Source organism: Phragmites australis, chromosome 8, assembly GCF_958298935.1.
Source record: "Phragmites australis chromosome 8, lpPhrAust1.1, whole genome shotgun sequence".
Classification (NCBI taxonomy): Eukaryota; Viridiplantae; Streptophyta; class Magnoliopsida; order Poales; family Poaceae; genus Phragmites; species Phragmites australis.
Window position 1 is genome coordinate 7201519 of NC_084928.1, and position 24393 is coordinate 7225911.

Genomic DNA, 24393 nt, shown 5'->3' on the forward strand with positions numbered 1-24393 from the left:
ACAGTGACAAAATTCTATAGATGAAGGGAATTGGTGGGAGTTTGACTCTCATTCTGTATTCAAAAGATCTCTAAAGTAGACCGAAAAATAAAAAGACGTCTGTAAAAAAAATATTCTCATATTACCATTGCCGATTAGAAACAGACGAGTTTCACCATCATATAGAGTTCCTTTAGCACGATTATATGCAAGGAAAGACGCACACAGATCTTATTGGCCCTGTATCAAATTAAAGCACATGCATATAATCAAGAAAACATCGATATTATAGCGAAAAGGTAATTTTTTTCTTTAAATTAATTGAGTGATAGTACATTTTTAAAAAATTATATAAGTTAACATCAGACATATAAAAAAATTATTGCTTATATCAATCAATCTAGAAGTAATTCTACTATTATGTAGACTGACCAGGGACGAGCCCGTGGCTTACGGTGAACCCGGAAGATACCACTTTAGCCCGATCTGATGTGAGCCGTTGACTTAAGACTGGACAGCCGATCTGATCTGAGAAAGATCTTGCCTGGCCCTCGCACCGTACGATCCAATGATTTTCACCTAGTTCCAAGTATACATATAAAGATTAAGGAACCAAGCATATATACTATAATGGAAGCAAGGGGAGAAAGACAAATATTAGCACCTGCTGGCATATTATATCATGGTATAATCTTTTAGTGAGATTATAATAAACTTAAGATGCGATACCAGCACAGCATGTAGCAGTTTATTCCTAAGTTTCAGGTACTATGATATTCAGTTTACGAGCAAAAGACCAAAAAGATGGCTGCATTTATCGTTTCAACAGCATCCTCTTTTGCCACGTTTATAGTGTGGGTTGCTCCAACTGTTCTGGTATTCTGGAGTTTCTATCAAGAACACCGACTGCAATGACTTCAGAAGCTCCAAAGGCTTTCGCTATTGTAAACAGCTGCAGAAGTTTGACATACGACGACATGTGAACAAAGTACCTACTTTGACGATACTATACGTCACTTTGCTGGTCAGGTGCGAGGTAGAGCATGCCTTTGAATTAGTAGTCGCGGCCTCAGATGACGTGTGGAGGAGATCGCTTCGGATGTCTATTTTTCTTCTATTCGCTCACAGGATAAGGCTATCTCCAATAGAATCCTTAAAATTTTATTCTCTAAAATACTATTAGAGCATCCTCTATCACTATTGCAGCATCCCTCATTCCCTTCATCTCCAACAGAATCTCCTTATTTCATTCTCTATCTTCTCTTTCCTATATTATAATATTTTACGTCCAACCGACATAACCGCCGTCGCAGCTTCACGTTTCACTGGTTCTGCTACGGTCTAACATTATTGCTACAAAATAATTTAATTAGTCAAGGTGTACATGTAAATGTGGTCGGTATTTTTTCGGTGTTTACTATTTTAGACCCGTAAAATAGCCCTACGCTGACATTCAATTGTGGTATCTTGCACTAGAAGGAAGCTTCCAAAGCAAGGAAGAAACCAGCTTACGGCCGAAGCCTTCAAAGTAGTGGCTTGTAGGGGAAGGCTAAGCAGTTTCTTCCCTTGGAAGGTTCGGCTAGGCACTATATATAGGAGGAAGAGGACCTCTCATTTGCAAGCCACGAAATGGAGCCTCATGCAGCATGGAAGCAGTACATGAGAGAGCTATGTTTCTCCAATGATTCTTCCGATGAGGAAGACGATTTGGTCCTAGCGACTCTTACCGCATGGCATGCGGACGTCGAAGCTTCTCGCAGAGGGCCGTGGGGCGGGTCCATCCCCGGGCACCAGCGCATACACATGAATCGGATAGAGGGCCACAATCGGTTGTACAACGACTACTTTGCAGACTCCTCGGTGTACCCCAACTACATTTTTCGTCGCAGGTAACATTGTACATTGGGGTATCCGTTTCAAAGTAGTACGTACGTACGATGTGTGAAGTAGTAATGGTCGGTTGTCGTGCAGGTTCAGAATGAAACGTGACCTGTACTGCAAGATTGTGAAGGAGGTTGAGGACCATGACCCGTGGTTCCAGCAAAGGAGGAACACTGCAGGAGAGCTTGGGCTGTCATCCTTGCAAAAAGTAACTGCGGCTTTCCATATGTTAGCATACGATGCTCCTGCAGATTCTCTGGACGAGTGCCTCCGGCTAGGGGAGAGCACCATCATTGAGAGCATGAGGCGGTTCGTGCGTGCTATTGTCGAGGTGTTCGGTGACGAGTACCTTCGTGCTCCGAATGAGGAGGACACTGCTCAATTGCTGGATATGAACCAGCGTCGAGGGTTTTCCGGGATGCTTGGAAGCATTGATTGCATGCATTGGAGGTGGAAGAACTGTCCCACGGCATGGTCCGGTTCTTTCAGGGGCCATGTCAATGCACCGACTATCATTCTAGAGGCCGTGGCGTCGCAGGACCTATGGATTTGGCATGCCTTCTTCGGAATGCCAGGTTCATTGAACGACATCAATGTGCTGCACCGGTCACATCTCCTCGACAACCTTGCTGCCGGTATAGCACCCAAGGTACACTACTCCATTAATGGACACCATTACACAATGGGGTACTATCTTGTAGACGGCATCTATCCGGAGTGGGCGACGTTTGTGAAGCCCATACAAGCTCCAGTTGGCAGGAAGCGGCAACACTTCATGGTGCAGCAGGCGGCTGCACGAAAGGATGTTGAACGGGCATTTGGAGTATTGCAGTCTCGATTTCCCATAGTCCGTGGAGCTGCGAGGTTCTGGGATCAGGAGACCCTAAATGACATAATGACAGCTTGCATTATCATGCACAACATGATAATCGAAGATGAGAGACCGGAAGGGGAAGTCGAATAAGTGTACGAGGGTTCAGGCGAGGATGCGGTGCCGTCCCACGAACCAACCCCCCCCCCCCCCCACTTGAAGCATTTAAGCATTTATGCAAAGGTACGGGCGAATTAGAAGCCGACCGGCTCATCATCAACTCCGGGACGACATAGTTGAGCATCTTTGGCAGCTCCACGGAGGAGAGTAGGCCACACCTCGAGTACTTTGACGAAACAAATGTAATATGTTTGGATGTAGTTATCTTTTCGCATTTCGTACTTCCGTAGATGCTTGTTGCTAAATTTCTATCAGTTGTATTAAAAATCCACAATCGGTGGTCCTAATGAAAATGTTCTATTTGAATTCCTAATGGCATGTATCAAATCGAAATGGCAACATCCAGGCGCATCTGCCCACCATGTGAAACAACATCATACAGGGAACCATCCAGGCGCATTTGCCCACCATGTGAAACAACATCATATAGGCAACCATCCAGGCAAGCAGCCCTGCACACCAAGTCATTGCAGCATCATCGAGGCATCCAAGTCCACATCCAGGCAACCATCCAAGGCATCATCCAGGAAAGCATCCAGGGCATCATACAGGCAACCATCCAAGGCATCATCTAGACAGCATGCAGGCGCATCAGCCCTGCACAGCATGCCGAACACAAGGCTGCATCTTCACCCAGTTCCAGAAACAGATGCAGACCGAAATGGCAAGACAAATGCTGATAGTTGTAGAAACCATACAAAGGTGTAATTTATACAGCATGACAACATTGACAATACGCACCTGTATGCAGTGGAACCGAAGAAAATGTATGAAACATGACTGCAGTTCAATTACTTGAAGTTCAAAGGTACTATGGAAATGAAGAAAATGTATCACATAGCTGAAAAATTTCTGAACTCAACGAATACAAGAACCTGCATATTAAAGTACTTAATGAAACATGTCTTGATATTGGCCGGCAAGCCTCAAGGGGCAGATGCAGCACGGTGAGCAGCAATAATACTTTAGCGCAGGCTCTTGTAATATGCCTACTGGTCCTCATCCATCTGCGAAATGTCCATGTTCATTATCTCCCTCTCCTCCCTGATCTTTTCCCTCACCTCCTTGACCTTTTCCAGCTGCACACGCTCCTCAAGGCGTAACCTCTGTTGCTCAATTCGAAGCATCTTCGCAAATCGCTCAGCTCGTTCCTTCTCAAGTTTCTCCTTCATTGTAATTTGTCTGTCAAACATCTCTATCACTGATGTTGAGGCCGAGTTCGATGAGATGAATCGCGAGCGAGCTCCTTGGCCTTGTTGCGTCCTGCTGGCCGCTTCTGCCAGGTGCTAGCACTGGTAGGAGTGGCAGCAGGCCCGTCCCCTTCGTTGACGTCGGGAGAAGACTCCCCGTGCTGCGTAGATGTCGGGCTTGCCACTAACGCCGTCTTCTGCTTCTTGTGAGACGCCTCCGATTGCCATTTCGGATGATGACGTAACTCCACCCAGCAAGGCAGCAACGTGAACTCCTTCTTTTCCACTGATTGGAACATCTGACATGCCGCCGCTATCTGAAAAGGGAACAAGTCCGTAGTTATTTGACACATTCACTGCAGAGAACGTACACGAAGCACATTAATGTTGCTTACCGTGTCTGGTTCCGTCATCCCACTCCTCCTATTACGGAGGGCCTTAGCATAGTGGCCGCAGAACCATTGCACCATGCCGTTGATGAAGGTCCACCTTCCCTGTAGAGACTTCTTGTTGCGTGTGCTTTGGAAGTCCTTGTGCTCGTGGAAAAATATCTCGATCCAGAAAGCCCCCATACTTTGGTTGCTCCCCACCACGGGATCCATACTCACGTTTAGCCATGCCTTCACAAGATGAAGGTCCTCCTGGATGGTGTAACTGCTTCCACGACCACCTGCAGCTGGTAAATCTCCCTGTCCTTTCGGTTGCTGCTCTTGTGCCAAAGGAGGCTGGGTCCCGAAGATGTCGTCCTGGGTAGGCGGCACCACATCATCCCAAGGAATCTCATCTTCGTCACCACGAAGAAATGGGGCGTACTCCATACTGTCCCTGCAATGCGTGACAAACGTGATGAAATACAAGAACCCGGCCCATTAGTTGACAAAGACAGTACCCATTCAAAGTTAACCAACAGTAGATTCGATTATCGGAGTACAAACCACCAACTAGTTCGGCCACTACACTCCACAATGCTTTACCACATACCCTACAATAGAATACATGATGCACTTCACTGAAGACGCCAAGACCTATCGGATTCTACGGACATGGACTCCACTGAATCTCCGCACAGCAGGTCATCAGGGCTCCAATCCACAGGAACAACGTCATCGTCGTCAACGTCCTGTGAACTGGACCCTTCATCTTCTACATTACAGCCCTACAAGACATGTTTGCCCTCGCCTTCGGTCCGCAACGCATCTTCAACTTGGAAGACGAGCTGCTCCAAGTCCCCCGCAATGTTGTCTACCTGAAGCAGAGCTCGGTTCAGGTCGACATCAGCGGGGGTGTTCTCCGTACTCAAATTGTCCTTCACCACGTTCTTCAACTCGGCTGCCATTTGTTGGACATGGTCCTGCATTTTTGAGACAAGAACGGCAAGCGAAGCAGCGTCCATCTACAACCAACGATAGGGATGCCTAAACTGAGAAACTAATATTCACTGCAAATCAAGGATATTTTATGTACATGTCGTTGTCAAAGATCAGTACAGCTTGATGAGCAACTAAATTGCCGGCTTTATTTGCAAAAACCCGAGCCCCCACTATAGGTACCAGGTAAACACGACACTTTATCATCCTAGGAAGAAGGAACCATGTTGCTTCCTCTACATGTACACAATTAAGGGCATCCAGTTCATGACCTAACACAATGTGGCAAATATATTGATCTTCCAATGCATTACAGCTTCCTATCATGTAGAGGAACCAAACCGTGTACACACATCTACATTACAACAACTGGCACATTTTCCCTCCTAGGACCATAACTTTCCTATTGACCTAACCTTTGCCGACAAGCAATCCTACTAGCCATACAAAGACCATAGCTCAATTACAGCCATACAAAGGTCAATTGCAATTCCTACAAACTGAACAAACACTGTAGCACGATTTGAATACATTGATCATGGACATCTAGGTTCATTGATTCAGTCAAAGTGGCATACAACAATCCTATCAAAACAACCGTGCCACAAAAGAATCCTACATTCTGTTGGACAGAGATGCATCTCCTGAAAATATAGGCATAAAAAGACCATAGCCATGCCAACTATCTGAACATTTGCTGCAATGAAACACATTGTTCATATACACATACATTCAATTCGACAGTAGATTGTTCAGTACCTACAGGCCTCAGCAAAGTTCATGCCTACATTCCTGTTATCAAACTCTATGCACCTAGGGCAAAGTAACAGCATTCAGTCATAGTTTTTTTGCATGTTTTGCAGACCTACAAGCTGCACTCAGATGGACTACAAGCTCATACAATCACATTGGCACAATTCTGTCAACTAGTTCATCACATCCCTTCGAACCCCAACTCCACACTAATTGACAATCCATTTGACAACCCACTGATTGCATATTCAACAAGCATCATGCACTGATACAAGTTGCACTCAAAGGAACTATATTTCATCTCAAAGATTGCATATTCAACAAGCATCATGCACTGATAATGGTAGATCTACCAAATTAATAAGGCCGATTCCTATCAAATCGAAATCTCAATCTTTGGTTCTTGAAGCCGGAACAGACATTTGGGCATACACTACGAACTACATGGATCTATGACGCAAATCGCTAAAATATGCAATCCAGCCGGCGACCAGCTCACATAGCAACCAATCCCTAATCAGTCCCGCCATCGAGCAGCCCACGCTCCGGCCGTCGGCCACACCCATCCATGGACCTAAGACCGGAGTACGTACCACAACCTTGCTGACGACCTCGCTTCGGGTACTGCCGCCGAGCACACGGACGGTGGGGAAGATTGAAGCGCCATCGCTGGATCTGTGTCGCACTAGTCATCCGCTGCGGTGGACGATGCGGAGTCTCCCGGGTACCCGGATGGTCCTCGCTTCCGCCGGAGTCCGAAGCCGCCCGACTCACCGCCGCACGGGCTCGCCAGCTCCACTTCCGCCGCTCCGCGGGAGCAACCGCCACTTCTCCACTCCGCTCGCGCACAGGGTTGAGGACACCGCATCGCTCCGTATCTTTGCCGACACTGCGCGCCACCCCGCATCCCTGTTGCAGTCGATACCACGTCTGTTGGAGTCGCTTGCGGCCGACTTCGCTCCGTAAAACTGACGCTACAGTAGTTTGCGGCGTGGAAACGGGCTCTGTTGAAGACGGTCTAAACCCCCAAAATCTTTCACTGTTCAGTTTGGTTTCCGTTCGTTAGCAAGTGTCCGGCATCCGTCAAACGAACATCTGAAGCCACACATGAGAGAAGATGGTGATGCTTCTGTTTTTCATAGTCAGAATTAAATAGAGAAACATGGATGGGAAACATCCTCATATCATACATCAGCTAACCTTGATCCAACCCCTCCAACTCCAATCGCAGCTACTGAATCACCAGCACGCAATACAGCAGCATGCCTCAGGGCACCATACGCGGTAAACACTGCACGTCCAAGGATTGCAGACTCTATGTATGGCTATGCAGAAACGAAATTAAAATATATCTTAGTTATATATGATGGGTTATTGATAATATTAGATTTAAAATAATTTTAGTTGATATGAGCTTTTATATGTGGGATCTTATTTATAGCTAACTAAAGTTTAAATTGGAGCAGACTATTTTAAATTTCAGGAAATTATACCTCACCGGAACATCCGTTGTGTGTTTTTTTATCACATCGGAGTCCGCTGTTACGGTGAGAGCACTGGAGCATTTTCAGGGCTGAAGCAGAAATGTAAGGAAACAACGGATGGTACGGTGATGGACTTTGAGAGCGTCAGATTATTTTTTGCAGAGGAGATTTTTGACACCAAGTTTAATTATGTATATCGGAGTCTGGCGCTGAGATTATCAACATCGGAGAATGCATCAGACCTTTTGTTACAGAGAGGTTGCAGAAAGGTGGTTCGGTGAATTGGCACATTCCGGATTATCCGGTGATGGACATGAGATCATCAAAAGCTTTCACCGGACCTTTTCTTATAGAGAGCAAAATTTTCCTGGAACAGATAGTGTTACACACATCGGATGGTCCGGTGTTCAGGAGCATAACACACCGGAATATCTAGTGTTCACGTTTTCTGCAGGATATGCTCTGAGTTGAAGTTTTTGATTTTGTGGTAAGCTGAAGATGTTTTGGAGTATGGAGAAATGTGTTTGCTTGTTTCAATGTGTGGAGGTGATGAATGCAACTTGGCGGTCGAGAACGGGTGATCGGGGCTAAGCGGGTGCTTAGTGCCGGATGATCAAGAAGGGTCAGGCAGAGTCAAGAGTGATCCTAACTGTACACATGAAGATCAAGTAAAGCATGAAATAGATGATGAAGATGATGTGTTGACAAAGTCAAACGAAGGGGATGCCGGTGCAAGTGACAAGGTGACCCGAGGGATCGAGAGTAGGAGAGATTTGCCAGCAGTCAAGATCACAAGATGGAGAACACACGTCATCATCGGAGCGCTTGCTTCAGTGGAAGCAAGTGGCGGCTAGTCACACTTTGAGAAGCGTGCTAGGATTTTACGGTTTGGTCTCAAAATCGTGAGGAGTACGTGACACCATCACGAAGCTTACGTCGAGGCGAAGCTAAGTTGTAAAGACACTACAACCGTCCGATGAATAGAGAAGAAAATAGACTAAAATACTCTCGATGGTTAGTAGAAGTGTATTACAAAAGAGAGATATTTTGAGAAAAAAACTAGGAAACTTAGAAGTCAAGTTTTATAGGCCTATAAATAGAAAGGTAGGACTATGGGAGAGAATGCGCCAGATATTTGAGTCTCTTGTGTCACATACATAAGAGCATTGTGCTAGGGTTTTAGTGGAGAAGAGTATAAGTGCTTAGCCTATGTAATAGGTGAAAATTTTAGAGAAAAATCTTTATAATCCTCTTAAAATAGAGCTGATCTCTTTGAGTAATAAAGTTTAATTTGTTTCATATACTTAAATTCACATCCTTCTAGTTTCTCTCTTGGTTCTCTTGCCTTGTGTGCAATTTTTCCTTTTTCAATTTTATTTTTTGTTTTGGTTTTTGGCTGAATTTTTAGCATCTTGTGAGGTCATTCTTTCTGTTGCTAGAGGTATAAAATTCGTATACACATGTTTATGTGATAGAGTCTTGAATTATCTTGTCTCTAAACAATCAATTTAGAGAGTTTCATTGCTCGGTGTTCATCTTTTCTTCTTTACTAGTTACAATCTTTTGAGTGCTAAGACATATGAATTGATCTTAAATAGAACATATGGTTTATATATCATTTGTGTAGTTGTGTTGTTTCGATTTTCTCTTATGAAAACTTATCTCGATTTTTACTTCCGCTTGAGTTTTGAACTACGTTAGGTGATCTAAATAGGAGAAAATCATCAATTTCAGAAAAAATTGTTAAAATACCTATTTATTTCCCTCTAATTGTTAATCTCATTACTACCCAATGTGTTAGGAAGAACTGCTAGTGCACTGGCTGGCACAACACAGTACTCTGCAAGGCCACCTATACTGTACATGTACACTGTTTTCCCTGTAGATTGAACATTTCTTGATACTTTGAGCAAAACACAATTATACTGCAGCATTACTGATGAATGATCAAAAGAAATATTCTCAGAAGCGGACGGGCTGGTAGTACAGTGGCAAAATTCTATAGATAAAGTGAATTGGTAGGAGTTCGACTCGTTCTGTATCTCAAAAGATCTTCAAAGTAGGCTGAAAAGTGAAAAGACGTCTGAAAATAAAAATTCTCATATTACCATTGCCGATTAGAAACAGACGAGTTTCACCATCATATAGAGTTCCTTTAGCACGATTATATGCAAGGAAAGACGCACACAGATCTTATTGGCCCTGTATCAAATTAATGCACATGCATATAATCAAGAAAACATCGATATTATAGCGAAAAGGGATGTCATGATCCAAAGAAGCTGTACTTGACACAGTAAAAGCAGTTCCCACAGGGCATTATGAACGCACCAACGACATGACGGGAACCTGGAATAATTTCAGGAAAGAACCAATCAATTCGAAAACAACACACTGTATCAGAAAATAGACAAAACTCGCGCAACGGCCACTTGTTATATGATTGCAATGACAAAATGTTGCAAGCTGACGGTGATGGTGCGGGATTGTGGAGGGAGGAGAGAGAGCGGAAGAGTGGGATCCGGGAGGGTGGTTGTAGGCTTAGGGTGGTTGTAGGCTTAGGGTGGTTGTGTGATGGATTGGAGCCAAGAAAGGGAGAGGGGAGGGGTGGATGAGGGTTGCGACGGTACGTGGATTGTTCGGATGTGCGGGTTTTAGGGGAGGGCGGAGTGCGACGAGACGGCAGAGGGTTCACTATCAGAGCTCGGGAGGTATGGCAGGACGTCGTGACTGCTGTGGACAGACTACTACCTATTTTTTAAATAGCAGAGAAAGAAACGGGAGATTAACATTTTTTTTTAAGAAACGGAATATGAACATCTTTTTTTAAGAAATAGGATATGGACATGACATTTTTTTAAAGAAAGGGGAGATGAATATTTTTTTAAAAGAAACGGAAGATGGACATCTTTTTTTTAATAAGAAACGGGAGATGGACTTTTTTTTAAAGAAACGAGAGATGAATATTTTTTAGATATGGGAGATCGCTAACTACTATAAAAATAATTTAGTAGGAGCCTCTGTATAGACGGTTTTGTGAGCCGTCTATGTAAAGATTATTACAAACGACTCTAAATAAAAATCGTCTGTGATAATGATGAGACCCCTCCGAAAGTGGGGGATGCTTTTAGTACAGACGGCTCATATTTAAAACTGTTTATAATAAAAAGAATATCACAGATAGCTTCAAATACGAGCCATCTGTGATATTAATACAACAACTTGTATTTGAAACCGTATGTAATAAAACAAATATCACAGATGGCTCCAAACACGAGCTGTCTGCAATATTAATACAGACGGCTCCAGAAAAGAGACGTTTGAGAAAATAGTCGGTGAGACGTGGGACACTTTAGTACAAACGACTTCAAACATGAAGCCATCTGTACTATTAGAATAGTACATCTTCCCCTACCTCCGAATTGAAGCAGAATAGTGGCGCCCAAATAGTGAAAACTAGTGCGCCACTTTTGGAGGAGAGAGCGATTTTGACAAAAAAAAATTGTTAGATTTCGGTGAAACTTGAAGATTTATTGGCATTTGTCACTCCAAGGTAATCATTATGTTCTATTTTGGTTTAGATGGTCTAGATCTTGGTTTTGAGAGCTAGCTAGATCTAGATCTAGATTTTTTCCATAATAATATAGTTTTATTCTATTTATTAGATAATGTAGATTTATGTTTTAATTTAGTTTTGAGAGATCAACTATATCTACATCTAGATTTAGAGTTTTTTCATGATGAACTAGAATATATTAGTTGGTCTAGGTATATATGAAACTCAAAGTATAGATGAAGGTTTAATTATGTGTTACTATAAATGGCTAACTTTAATCTAGTGTTGTAGATAAATTTTAGATTTTTGATATATAAACATAAAATTATCGATAACTATAGTATTTAACAACAAGTTTTGAATTAATGTTACCCTTATTTTTAGTATTCATATATATAATTAATATAATAGTAATCATTAATTATTTTTAAATTAATTATTATTTGTATGGTTCATTCATGCATGCATGTATGATAGCTCTATTTTTTTTGACGAAAAACTTGGTTGCTTTATTTTATTAGGTTGATTTGATATTAATTTACTTCATATATTGAAGATGGATCGTGGCTGGATATACGGTTCACATACGAACTAATGTACCTTGATGGTGGGATGACTTTTCTAGTAGATGTTGAGGAGAATAGATTGGAGAATGTTGTTAAACTTATATATTGTTCTTGTTGCGATTGTAAAAATGAAAGGTCATTTCTTAGACAGAACGTAGTCCCACAGATCCAAGCGTGTTTGATTATCAGGGACTTGAAACAGGACTACACATGTTGGACCAAACATGGTGAAGAACAGAATGTGTTATACGAAGATGTTGGTATCGTCGAAGAACCCAAAGTTGACGTAAGAAGAGAAGATGACAAGGAATTTGGTACATATGATGGTGACTATGGTGCTGCAGACAATGATGATAGATTGGATCAGATGCTATGCGATGCAGACGTGAACTTGAGTACTCATCGAGACTTTAACAAATGCATATGCTTGATTGAGTACTCAAAGAAGCCTTTGTTCCCTAGATGCAAACTGGAATACACAAAGTTGATATCCGTGCTTGAACTGCTTAAATTGAAAACAAGCGATAGTTGGTCAGATAAAAGTTTCATGATGCTATTAGAACTCGACATACTTTTAGATGGAAATGAGCTACCAAAAAGCATATACGAAGCAAAGCAGGTTCTTTGTCCATTGGGGATGGATGTATAAAGAATACATGTATGTTCGAACGACTGTATCCTCAACCATAAAGATCTATTAGACTTGCATTCATGTCCAGTATGCAAAGTATCTCGATACAAGCATAAGAGTCAATCAGACGACAACGAGGTAAAGAAAAGAATTTGTGCTAAGGTGGTATGGTATCTGTTCATAATTCTGCATCTTAAGCATTTGTTTGTGAATCAAAAAGAGACTAAATTGTTGTGCTGACACTCAGAGGGCCGCAAGCAAGATGGAAAACTAAGGCACCCTGTTGATTCTCCCCAGTGGAGAAACATCGACACGATCTTCGATGATTTTGGTGCAGAACCGAGGAATATAAAGTTTGCTTTGAGCACGGACGATATGAATCCTTTTGGGAACATGAGCAGTAGACACAACACTTGGCCAGTTGTTCTTAGTATTTGCAACCTACCTCTTTGGTTGTGTATAAAATAGAAGTACTGGATGATATCGCTGCTTATCCAAGGCTCGAAACAACCTGAGAACGATATTGACGTATACCTAAGACCATTGATGAAAGATCTAAAAATATTATGAAACGAATGGACATAAGTATGGGATGCATACAAATATGCTACGCGCCTTATTGGTCTGCATGAGCAATGATTTGTCTCCACTACTTAACATTTCGGGCTAGAGTAAACATGTAGACTCGGTGTGCCCGCATTGCTTAGATGGTACCGTGAGTATGTAACTGCCCCATTTGCATAAAACGGTGTTCATGCGCCACCGTATGTTCTTTAATAGGTATCACCCGTACCGCAATATGAAGGAACAATTCGACGGATTGAGAGAGAGATTTATGTCTACGGTACTACAGTGGTCAAGAGGTGCACAATATGCTTAAAGATCTCGATGTTGTGTTTGGAAAGGGGAATAAAAAATCTAAGGATACCAGTAGTATGTGGAAGAAGAGATCGATATTATGGGCGCTACCGTATTAAAAGCACCTTGAATTAGAAGCACCATGAAGTAATGAGCCGTATATACAAATCTTTGTACAGACGGTTCAAAACATGTCTATATAAATCTGATTTGTACAGACTCTTTTCACATACGGTTAAAAAAATATCTCGTATGGATATTACGAACAGTCTATATAAATAAATTCTTTAGAGTGGCTGCCCCTTTCCACTTAGTTTGGTAATTTACTAATACTCCGTGATGATGACAACTGCATCTATCTAGCAATAATTTAGACATCTTTTATCCGCAGGAAAAGAGAGGAAGCTGGTAATGGTTATAGAGAGTTATTATCTATTAGCTAAAAGAATATATTTTTAAAAATTTATATAAATTTAGATAACTTACAAGTACTAATCTTTCATCTCTTTCTTCGAGAGTTAGTACTTGAATCATAACATACTCTATTAGCTAAGGACCCGAGCGAAGATGACGTTGCGTCAGGGGAAGCACGCGTCAAATTTGCTCTTCAAATCATATCAGATCACATCATCTCAATATTATATTTTCTAAACTATTACGGAGAGGTTTCATATGATAGGTTCACACATGTATGACTAGGTAGTTAATAACAAACTTGAAACTTTAGTAGAATGTAGTCTTTTAAAAAATTCACATCTTACCGGTGCTAGGTTCACATTATGGCTGTGTGCATTCTGTATGTCTTGACATCTTATGGATGCAGAGATCAACTTAAAATATCGCCGATGCTTGAACATATCCCTGATCTGCCAATGGGAAATGCTCAATTGTTCTAGTGGCATTTTTCAAAAGTCTATCCCTATTTGTCAATGTTTTTCTTAGCTCTGTTAGAGCCAATTACCATTAGCGCAAAAAAAACTGATTTTTGTGTATAACGAGAATTTTTGCCCTCATTATCAATGGAACCGCCAAAACAAGACGCAGGATGGTCGGCGGCATCTTTTCGTGCCATTGTGTTGGAGATGAAAAAAAAAAGTATTCGTTGCAGAAGCCCCCTAGGCTGTTACTTTCTTGGATTGGAACTATGTAGCACCCTATGTTTATGCTTACTTCTAAAAATCAGTAAAAATGTTTTTTTTTCAATTTACAACAATTCCAAACTGAAGTGCGTAACTACGAGTAAAGTGTGTAAATACGAGTAAAGTATTCCCAAAATATACATCAAATTTAAATTTCTCGAAATTTGAAAACGTGCACAAAATAAACCATGTTGTGTGTTGGTGTTTACTGACTTCTCTTGGATTTTTGTCTGTTGTTCAAAATTGAATCATTTCCTCTCTAATTAATTCCTAAATCAATTCTAATTCTAAATCTCTATCAGGCCAACACTCCTCTTCCTAGATCTCAGTCCAGTCTGACCCACCTCAAACCCATTTTTCCTTTTCCCTTACTTCTCTTTTGCGTCAGGCTCGATTTCCCTTCCTTCTTACTTCTGACCCAAAGGATACAAAGAAGCAGAGGGGAACCCAAAAACGCGATCCAACAAACTATATGGTTTCTTCTAGTCGAGTCAAGGTTAGACGGCCGCCATAAAGTTGTACTCATTGATCTTTTAAGTTCATTAAGTTTCGATGGATCTTGATCCAGTCAGCAGCGCCTAAGCCCATGTGGACACTGCTTTTGTACACAGCCAGATGACCGCCGTGTACTTGGGTTACAGAGTACTATTTTCCTTCTCTTTTATTTATTATTTAAAACATCGATATAATCTCCAACAAACATATTTAACTATTATTTTTTATAACTATTTCTTAATAAAAATTGATAAAAATTAGATAATATTAAAGTATTTTTCATGACAAATTCACTGCTATCATTTTCATATGTCAAATCCTAATAGTTTTATATATATTAGTGGTCAAAGTTTTTAAAATTTAACTGCACACATTCTAGAGCGACATCTATTTTAGAACAGAGGTAGTACAAAATTGTATTGGAAATCTGGAACAAGACATACCCAAATTGAGCGCGTATGGCGTCCCTTCCCTTGGCTTTCAAGAAAGCATGGGACCATCCCTATTTTTGGGATAGGATGATCCAATTTTCTGTTTGATTGAGATGGATGAGATGAGCTAGTTTTCTGTTTGGTTGGTGGGATTATAGTGGATAGGATGAGCTATATTATAAAAGTAGGTTTTTTTTGGAGAATTTTAATTAAATATTGGTTCAAGCTTTTTGATCAAACTAATTAAAACAGGTTGTTAGTGAGCTCTAGTTTATTCATAAAAATATTTAGAATTTTTAGACTACTATTTATACTCTAAATAAAATTAAACAATTGAACAAAAAAACTGGATGAGCCAATCCGACTATTTTCACCGAACCGAGCCATCCAGCATAACGAGTGAATATTCCCTGATATGGGATCGCTCCGTCCTTATCATCCGCCAACCAAACACCGTATTTCCTGGATGGCCATCTCTGGGATGACTCCATCCGGCCATCCAAACACACGCCAAGAGAAGCAGAGAACACACGGAGGATAAGGTACCACCTTTTTGCGGATAGCCTTAAGGAACTGTTACAGTAAAATCTCTTTTTTTTCCTCAAAAAAATGGCATCAGAGATATTGATATTATTATAAAAAAAATAGTTGATATAGTTTATGAGAAAAACCAGACTCAAAAATCTTAATAACTACACGATTAATTTAGAGTCAACCAGTGGAAGACGTTCAGTAGAATCTCCTTGACTCCCTTTGCATTTGGATAGTCGCTCCTTTTGAAACCTTGTGCCGTTTTGTTCTCGGTTACCTAGGGCTTGATATGTTGTGCTTTTCTTGTGAGTGTAGCTGGTTGTAGTTACATGCTTCCTGTATCATGGGTAGTTTCGGTGACACAGGAACCAGGGGTCCCCGGGTCCCGAGGCCAGACCAGCAGGTTGCGCGTGGCAACCTCCCGCGGGGATGATCTCCCCGAAGCGCAAGAAGACTAGGTCCCGGGAGAGGGCGCTTGGGGCCATGAACAGTGGTCCCCGAGTACCCGAGTTCCCCGATGATCTGCGAAGATCAAGTGCCAGGAAGAGAGTGCTCGGGGTCATGAGCAGTGGCTCCTGAGCACTCAAGTCCCCCGACGACCAGAAAAACTGAGTACCGAGAAGGGTGTGCTCGGGGCGGCGAACAGTGGCCCCCGAGCACCCGAGTACCTCGAGGACCCAAGGAAGGTAGTTCTGGGAGAGAGTGCTCGGGGCTGCGAACAGCGGCCCCTGAGCACTCGGTTCCCCGAGGATCTGAACAGTCAATTCCGGGAGAGAGTGCTCAGGGCCGTAAACAGCGGCCCCCGAGCACTCGGTTCCCCGAGGACCAAGAAAGGGCATATCCGGGAGAGAGTGCTCGGGGCTGTGAACAGTGACCCCCGAGCACTCGGATCCCCGACGGCCTAAGAAGTCCTTCATCGGTGGCCCACACAGAGGCCCAGCGGTGAGGTGTCAACCAGTGAAAGGGCCAATGCCACATTTAAGAGGGCGCGTAGCCTGTCACCTCCAACTGCTCCTGCCACGCTCGGTGTCAGCCCCTGCCACGGCTTGGAAGAGAGGCGTGGGGATATTTAATGCATGGGTCCCATCCCGCGTCATCCGGCGCGCCTCGGGATAGCATCGCGAGGCCCAAGGTGCCCCTCCTGCCGCCCTGCTGTGTCAGGCGAACAGGATCGGGCGGGCACGCCGGGCTGCTCTGTGGCTGCCCGGTGGGCCCTCTCCGCGGCGCCTGTTGCCAACGCCATCATGACGACCGAGACCGAGCGGGGGGCGCGTTTTCAACCCCGCCGTCACTTCGCGTCGCATCCCATAATGGCTGCTTTTTCATTTATGGTGCCTTGGAACTCGTGCCCTCCCCTTCGGGGTACACTACCGCCGGCGGGTATTTAAGAGGAGCCGGTGGACACAAAGAAGGGCGTCGAATCCTGGTCGGGACAGCGCTGGTCGCCGGGGCTTCGGCCTGCCCCCGCTTCACCTGCTCGGTGAGGGCAGCGAGGGCCTGCTCCCGGGCAGTCAGCTCTGCCTCCCACTTGGCGGCTTGCTCCTCCCGAGCAGTTAATGCCGCCAACGCCGAGGTGGCCTCTGCTTCACGGCGGGTAAGCTGCTCCTCCCGGGGATCCTGAGCCGTCGCCGTGATTTCGAAGTCGGTCTCGCGGATCGTGACCTCCTCCTCCCGATGGTGGACTTCGGCGCGACTCTGCTCGAGTTCGTCGTTCCGGTGGGCTAAGTCTGCCTGGGAGGCCTCCACCGCCTTCTCGCGCGGCAGGATGGCGTCCTCCCGAGCACGCACCAGCCGCTCCCAGGCGAGCAGCTCCGCGGCCCGCCGCCGCGATATTTCCCCCAAGCGGGTGGCTTCTTCCTGCACGGCGACGGCTTCTTAGTGTATCTCCTCCAGCGCCTCCCGCTCCTCGGCCACCGCCCGCTTCTCCCTCTCATGGTTCGCGCGGGCGGAGGCGATGCGGGCCTCCAAAAGCCGGCTGACCTCCGCCAAACGCCCCCTCTCTTCAACGAGGGCGGCGCGGTCCGCCTCAAGCTGCGCCCGCTCCCCCGCCACGGCCGCCTCCAGCCGCTCGATAACCTCCCGGGCGCTTCCTAGCACGTCCGGGAGGGGTTCGGCGGCCTGGCTGGACGACGGCTGGGCGTTGGGTCCTCTGCGAGCCCTCTCTGTAGAGGCTCTCGGGGTCCCTTATTGCTGCCACGTTGGAACCGTCCATGCCGAGGGCATTCGCCCTGCCCTCGAAGTACTCGGGGCGGGCTTGGCCGGCGCCGGCTGCTCGGGCGCGGCCGCTGCCCTCGGCTCGGGGCAGGGTGGGGCCTGCGGCTCTGGCTCTGCCGGCGTGCTCTGCGGCTCTGGCTCTGCCGGCGCGCTCTGCGACTCCGGCTCGGCCAGTGCGATCGGCTCAGGCGCGCTCGGCTCGAGAGCAGGAGCCGGCCTCGGCGCCTTTGGTCGCCTTTGGTCTCCGGCGGTGTCCTTCGGCGGCCTGAAAGCAGACAAAGGTTAGTCCCCTAGCTAAACCCGGGTAAAACGTGCTCGGGAAAGGAAGGAAACTTACGCTGACTTTGGTCCATGGTATTGCCATCGTGATTCTGGGATCTTGAACTCCGGGCTCGGCGGCTTCGGCCCGGAGTCCGCCCTCCTCCTCTTCAGCAGGGGGCTCTGAGGGGCTGCCCTGGAGCCTGTCTCTGGCAGAGGGCCGGCTTGGGCACTCGCTGTAGACGCGCTCCCATGCCGGCCTTGGTCTCCAGGCTCCAGCGCCCGAGGCCTCGCCTCCGCCGTGGAGCCCGTCTACGGCTGCGGGCCGGCTTGGGCACTCGTTGTACACGGCTCCCGCCGCGTCGGCCTTGGTCTTTGGGTTCCTACGCCCTGGTCCTTGCCCCAGCCGTGGAGCCCGTCTCCGGTAGCAGGCCGGGTTGGGCACTCGCTGTAGACTCGCTCCCGCGCCGGCCTTGGTCTCCGGGTTCCCAAGCCCTGGACCTCGCCTTCGTCACGGACTCCGCACCGGACGACTGGCAGTCCTGGCCTCCCTCCTTCGCGCCACCCGCCGACGGCAACGACGAGTTCGACGGCTGAGGCATGAACGTCCGGGGGCGTTTTCCCTTGTCCCCCGGGGCCGCCGTTCTGCTGCCAGCGGCGCCTCTTTCGTCGGCCTGATGGCTGCTGCCTGCGGCAGCCCCACGGCTAGCCTGCAGCCTGCTGCCCTCGACGCCCCTGCCGCTGGTCTGCGTCCGGCCGCCCGCGGCCTCCCTGCTGTTCGCCTGCGGCCTGCCACTTGAGGCGTCCCGGCAGCTGGTCCTCGACGCGCCGCCAGTCTCCTCGTCCACCCCGGGGATCTGGATGGTCCCGGGGTTACGGCGCCCCGGCCGGTCGACCAGACCCTAGGCGTCGAACTTGGGTAGCGTCGCTTGCAGCGCCACCCGCCCCGGTTCCGCGCAGAGCGCCAACTGCTCCCGGGGTAGCACCGCCCGGGTCAGGTCTTCCACGCCGGTCACCACCCAGAGCAAGCCCGCCAGCGCCACCTCGTCCAGGTCCTAGTCCTCGCCGATCTGGGTCCTGGTGATGTCCTGAGGTCCGGTGTACATCCAGCAGGGGTGGGCCCGCTCCCGCAGAGGTGCCAGGCGGCGGCGCAGATAATCCGCCACCACCATCACCGACGTCAACCCCGCCTGGCGCAGGTCATCGATGCAGTTCAGCACTGGCCGCATCCGCTCATCCCGCCGTCTCCAGATCGACCTTTGGGGTTCCGCCGCCACCTCCGGCAACGTGAGGCGGTCGTGGGGGCTGACATCGACGTAGACCCAGTCGTGCCGCCAGTCGTCCCACTTGCTCCGCAGCACTTGGGGGATGTACAGCTCCGCCAAGCCGTCTCACAGCCGGAAGTTGCAGCAGCCGGCGACGTCCGCGGTGGAGAAGCCTCTCTTCTACCCGGCCGGCCGCAGGACGAAGAAGTGGTGGAACAGCGCCACCGATGGCGGCACTCTGATGAACATCTCGCAGAAATGCACGAAGATAGCCAAAATGACCACCGAGTTCAGGCTGAGGTGCGCCATCTGAATCCCGAACGTGTCGAGGATCTGGAGGAAGAATGTCGAGAAAGGCGGCACCAGTCCAGCCGCCACGAAAGAGACGAAGATGATGACGCGCTCTGGCCGGTCCGTGATGGGCGGGAAGTTCACCGGCGTCACCACCGAGGCCTCCCGCTGGCCTTCGGGCACCATCATTTTGCGCACCTTGTCCGCCCCCTCCTCGTTGACGATCCGTGACTCCGGCAGTATGCTGTCGACCCCCTTGTCATGGCGGCTGCTTCCTGCCCTCGGCATTGTTTCAGGGTGGGGAGTGTGCTGGAGCGATGGGGGAGGAAGGGCTTGCTACGGGCCAAAGGGAGGGTGAAAGCTTTGGAGCGCAAGGAAGAAGGCGAAGGCTTGATCGCAAAGATGGCGTAAAGGGGGGACGGTTCACACCCCTCTCCTTTTTATGTCTTCGGGATTTCAAATGATGTCTGCCGCGGTGCGTTCGGCGAGATGAAATTCCTCTACCGGCGTGAGCGCCAGGCGAATCTCCCTCGTCCTGCACGGTTGTCAGCGGTTGCCAGGCACACTATCCTCGATCTGCGCGGTTGCCGCGCGCGCCGCCCGTCTCGTTATCACGATCCTTGGAAGTTGGGTGGGCGCGCGCACGTTCGGCTTCCCCCTGGGCCGTACGGAAGGCCCAGGCTAGAGAAAACCGACGCCTGTGAATTGGCCACGTGGCATTGGTGCTGGGTTCAGCCTCGATGAAGACGAGGGCCCCATCCGCAGTCTTTGGGCCATCGCCTGCCAATGGGCCCGGGGGCTGCTGTCGGTGACACAGGAACCAGGGGTCCCCGAGTCCCGAGGCCAGACCAGCAGGTTGCCACGTGGCGACCTCCCGTGGGGATGATCTCCCCGAAGCGCAAGAAGACTAAGTCCCGGGAGAGGGCGCTCATGGCCATGAACAGTGGTCCCCGAGTACCCATGTTCCCCGATGATCTGCGAAGATCAAGTGCCGGGAAGAGAGTGCTCGGGGTCATGAGTAGTGCCCCCGAGCACCCAAGTCCCCCGACGACCAGAAAAGCTGAGTACTGGGAAGGGTGTGCTCGGGGCGGCGAACAGTGGCCCTCGAGCACCCGAGTACCTCGAGGACCCAAGGAAGGTAGTTCCAGGAGAGAGTGCTCGGGGCTGCGAACAGCGACCCCCGAGCACTCGGTTCCCCGAGGATCTGAACAGTCAATTCCGGGAGAGAGTGCTCGGGGCCGTGAACAGCGGCCCCCGAGCACTCGGTTCCCCGAGGACCAAGAAATGGCATATCCGGGAGAGAGTGCTCGGGGCTGTGAACAGTGACCCCCGAGCATTCGGTTCCCCGACGGCCTAAGAAGTCCTTCACTGGTGGCCCCCACAGAGGCCCAGCGGTGAGGTGTCAACCAGTGAAAGGCCCAATGCCACATTTAAGAGGGCGCGTAGCCTGTCACCTCCAACTGCTCCTGCCACGCTCAGTGTCAGCCCCTGCCACGGCTTGGAAGAGAGGCGTGGGGACATTTAATGCACGGGTCCCATCCCCCGTCATCCGGCGCGTCTCGGGATAGCATCGCGAGGCCCAAGGCGCCCCTCCTGCCGCCCTGCTGTGTCAGGCGAACAGGACTGGGCGGGCACACCGAGCTGCTCTGTGGCTGCGCCCGTTGCCAACACCATCATGACGACCGAGACCGGGCGGGGGGCGATTTTTCAACCCCGCCGTCACTTCGCGTCGCAGCCCATAATGGTTGCTTTTCCATTTATGGTGCCTTGGAACTCGTGCCCTCCCCTTCGGGGTACGCTACCGCCAGCGGGTATTTAAGAGGAACTGGTGGACACAGAGAACGGCGTCGAATCCAAACAGATCCAGTTCTCTTCTCTGACTCTCTCTCTCTCGGACGGGAACGAAGACCGAAGACAGAAGAACACCCCAGTACAAGCACAGAAGCTGAGACCACTGAAGAACAAGGAGTCCGAAGCTCTAGGATTGACAAACATTCTTGTAACCCGCAACATCCCTGAGAGACATCCTCAGTGCATTTATAGCATACATACAGGAGTAGGGTGTTATGCTCAGTGCGGCCCGAACCTGTCTAAAAATCCCTCCAGTACATTTACTGCATTCAGCATTCGATCATTCCATCCCACCTGCCATCGCATTTGCGCCCATTTACTTCACCCGCAAACGGATTCAGAATCATCCCCCCGGCCGAATCTCAAAGGGGGTCCCTCCGGATCCCTGCTTTAGGAGTTCACCCTCCGACAGGTAGTCTATGTCGGATCTTGATCTCGGAATCATCTGAGCCTTCTATATTAGTCACTATATCAAGTATCTTATACGCATAGAATTTAATAGAATAATATCAAATATATACTTTGAATAAAATAATTACCTATAAAGAACAAACAATGATCTTATGAACTAGGATCCACGGTTGGCCAGCCAGGCAGAAGGGCCTACAATAGAACAAAATGAAACAACCCAATGCTACATACAACTTAGGTGCGGGCGTGATTTTAGACTTCTTCTCTTTAACTTTATCGGGATCGAGGTTGATCTCCATCTCAATAATCTAAAAGTAGCAATACTGAGTATGAAAAGTATTCAACAAGTCCTAACACTAATTCAAGAAGTTAAGTATATGCATAAGAAAAGTAACCAAGGAATAAGCCGTAGGGTTATAGTTTGTGGGTAAAGCCAGTTTTATATGCAGTATGAATTCAATGTAACACTCAGTTTAGAATAGTTAAACAAAAACCATATTTGATTGATATTAAACAGTTGTTAGCCCTAGAGGAAAGCTATCAGTTCCCCTGCAATGCCCATCGTTTAGTTAGTTGACACCTACTCCAACCAGTTTCTATGACATACAACCGGCTTTGTCATAAACACGGGCACATTGTCCACTCACATATCAAGGGGTACGAACACCACGAATCTAATCATTGTGAATTTGTAACTTCGCATGTCTATGATCGTGGACATAACTATTCAAATAGATTTACACTATACAGAGGTTATATACTGTACCTACATGATATACTCAGCATCCAATCGGTTGTAAGCGAAGGAGCAATTCATACCGAGACCCCATACCCATCCAACATGTTGCTGTGATAACCACATACGGAATTTCAATGACCAGGGGCCTAAAGTTTCATTCCCCTCTAGTAAATGGCTCGAACCTAGCCATTCAATATCACCAGCCATACTTCAATGTACCGCAAGTCTTTTTCCTAGCTCCCGTTACACCCCTGCCTCCAAGATGGGTATCGAACTCAGCTGATGGGGTGTAAAATCATGTCTTATCTATAACAACATGCAAGGTTGCACGAGATGACTTAGCAAGCAACTCAACTATTTGATCCTTACATGGTCGAAGTAAGCATCTTCATATCAGCAATCCTCCCTGAGGACTTATTACCGGGAGACATCATTCTTAAGGAATATCCATATAAGATAGTCTCCAACTTCCAGAGGAATATTCTTTTGCATGCTTGTTTTGGAAAAAAATGTACTACCTTTTTATCATCAAGGCTGCACCAAAAAAAAAATCCTCATCCTAAAGCGGCCAAGTAAAGACCACAAGTGCAACAGCACCTTTTCTTAAGCAAATAGCCAGATCTATACCAACTTTTCCCAATTTATCCTAGAAGAATCGGACTGCTCTTGGGAAATGAAGTATCAACCCGAAATATGCCAAGCAAACTTAGCACAAGATCAGCAACGGAGCTCATGGATCGGCCGGCGAGCGCAGAGTTGGGAGGCAAGAGGGGAGAAGCTGTTCGTGAGCTCGTGTGAGCCGGAGTCTGGAGACCCAGAGTTGTCTCCTCAACTAGGGCGTGCAACAGATCAGGATGGGTCGGGTCCCCGTGGGTTTTAAACCCGATGGGAGTGAAGATGGGTTCTAAATTAGCTCGATAGGGGTTACTCATCGGGGACCTGACTGTTGTTCAGGTCGAAAGCGAGGGTAGGTTTTTGCCCGTGGGCGTAGGCGGGCACCCGATAATGGCAGCCCAGACACTAGCTCAGCCACCCCTGCCAGCCCAGCTACCCCCACCTAACTTAGCCCTATCTGCCCCAAACGCCCGCAGTCCACACCATCGCTCTCGCTACTCCCGCCCGCCCACTGGCGCCCTCCACTCCTACAGCGCCATCACGCCCCCGCCCCGCCCGCTTCTGCTCCCTCCGTGCCATAGAGCACCGCCCGAGCCTGCCCGCAGCTGAAGGTGCATCTAGCCCTTAGGTGTGATTTTGGTAAATAATGACAATACCTATAGAATAATAATTATGTTAAGAATTATTTGTAGGTTGTTCCATAGGAGATGTATAAGTGATGAAGCATGGATTCATTGAAGAATATCATAAGATCAAAGAGATGCATCAAAGTCATTGAGCTCTAGGTGATGCTCATTTGATGTAGAAGAATCTTAAGTGAGAAGAGACCTCAGAGTTTGAGGATGGTCTCAAGAATATTGACAATAAGCGTGAAGACAAAAATTACTTGTCGAGATC

At 47.3% G+C, this 24393-nt stretch overlaps 1 protein-coding gene across 1 annotated transcript; it reads left to right on the plus strand.

Moving 5' to 3' along the window:
- The first annotated feature begins 1608 nt into the window (after positions 1 to 1608).
- LOC133927567 (uncharacterized) lies at positions 1609 to 2824 on the plus strand. Its single transcript, XM_062374030.1, has 2 exons — positions 1609 to 1868; positions 1951 to 2824. The coding sequence occupies exons 1-2, from the start codon at positions 1609 to 1611 to the stop codon at positions 2822 to 2824; spliced, it is 1134 nt and encodes a 377-aa protein (XP_062230014.1).
- Positions 2825 to 24393: the final 21569 nt, after the last annotated feature.

Bases quoted from the DNA above. Each gene is read 5' to 3' on its own strand.
- LOC133927567 (XM_062374030.1), top strand. From the start codon at position 1,609: ATGGAGCCTCATGCAGCATGGAAGCAGTACATGAGAGAGCTATGTTTC. The intron at 1,869-1,950 runs GTAACATTGTAC...GTTGTCGTGCAG, and splicing joins AACTACATTTTTCGTCGCAG to GTTCAGAATGAAACGTGACC.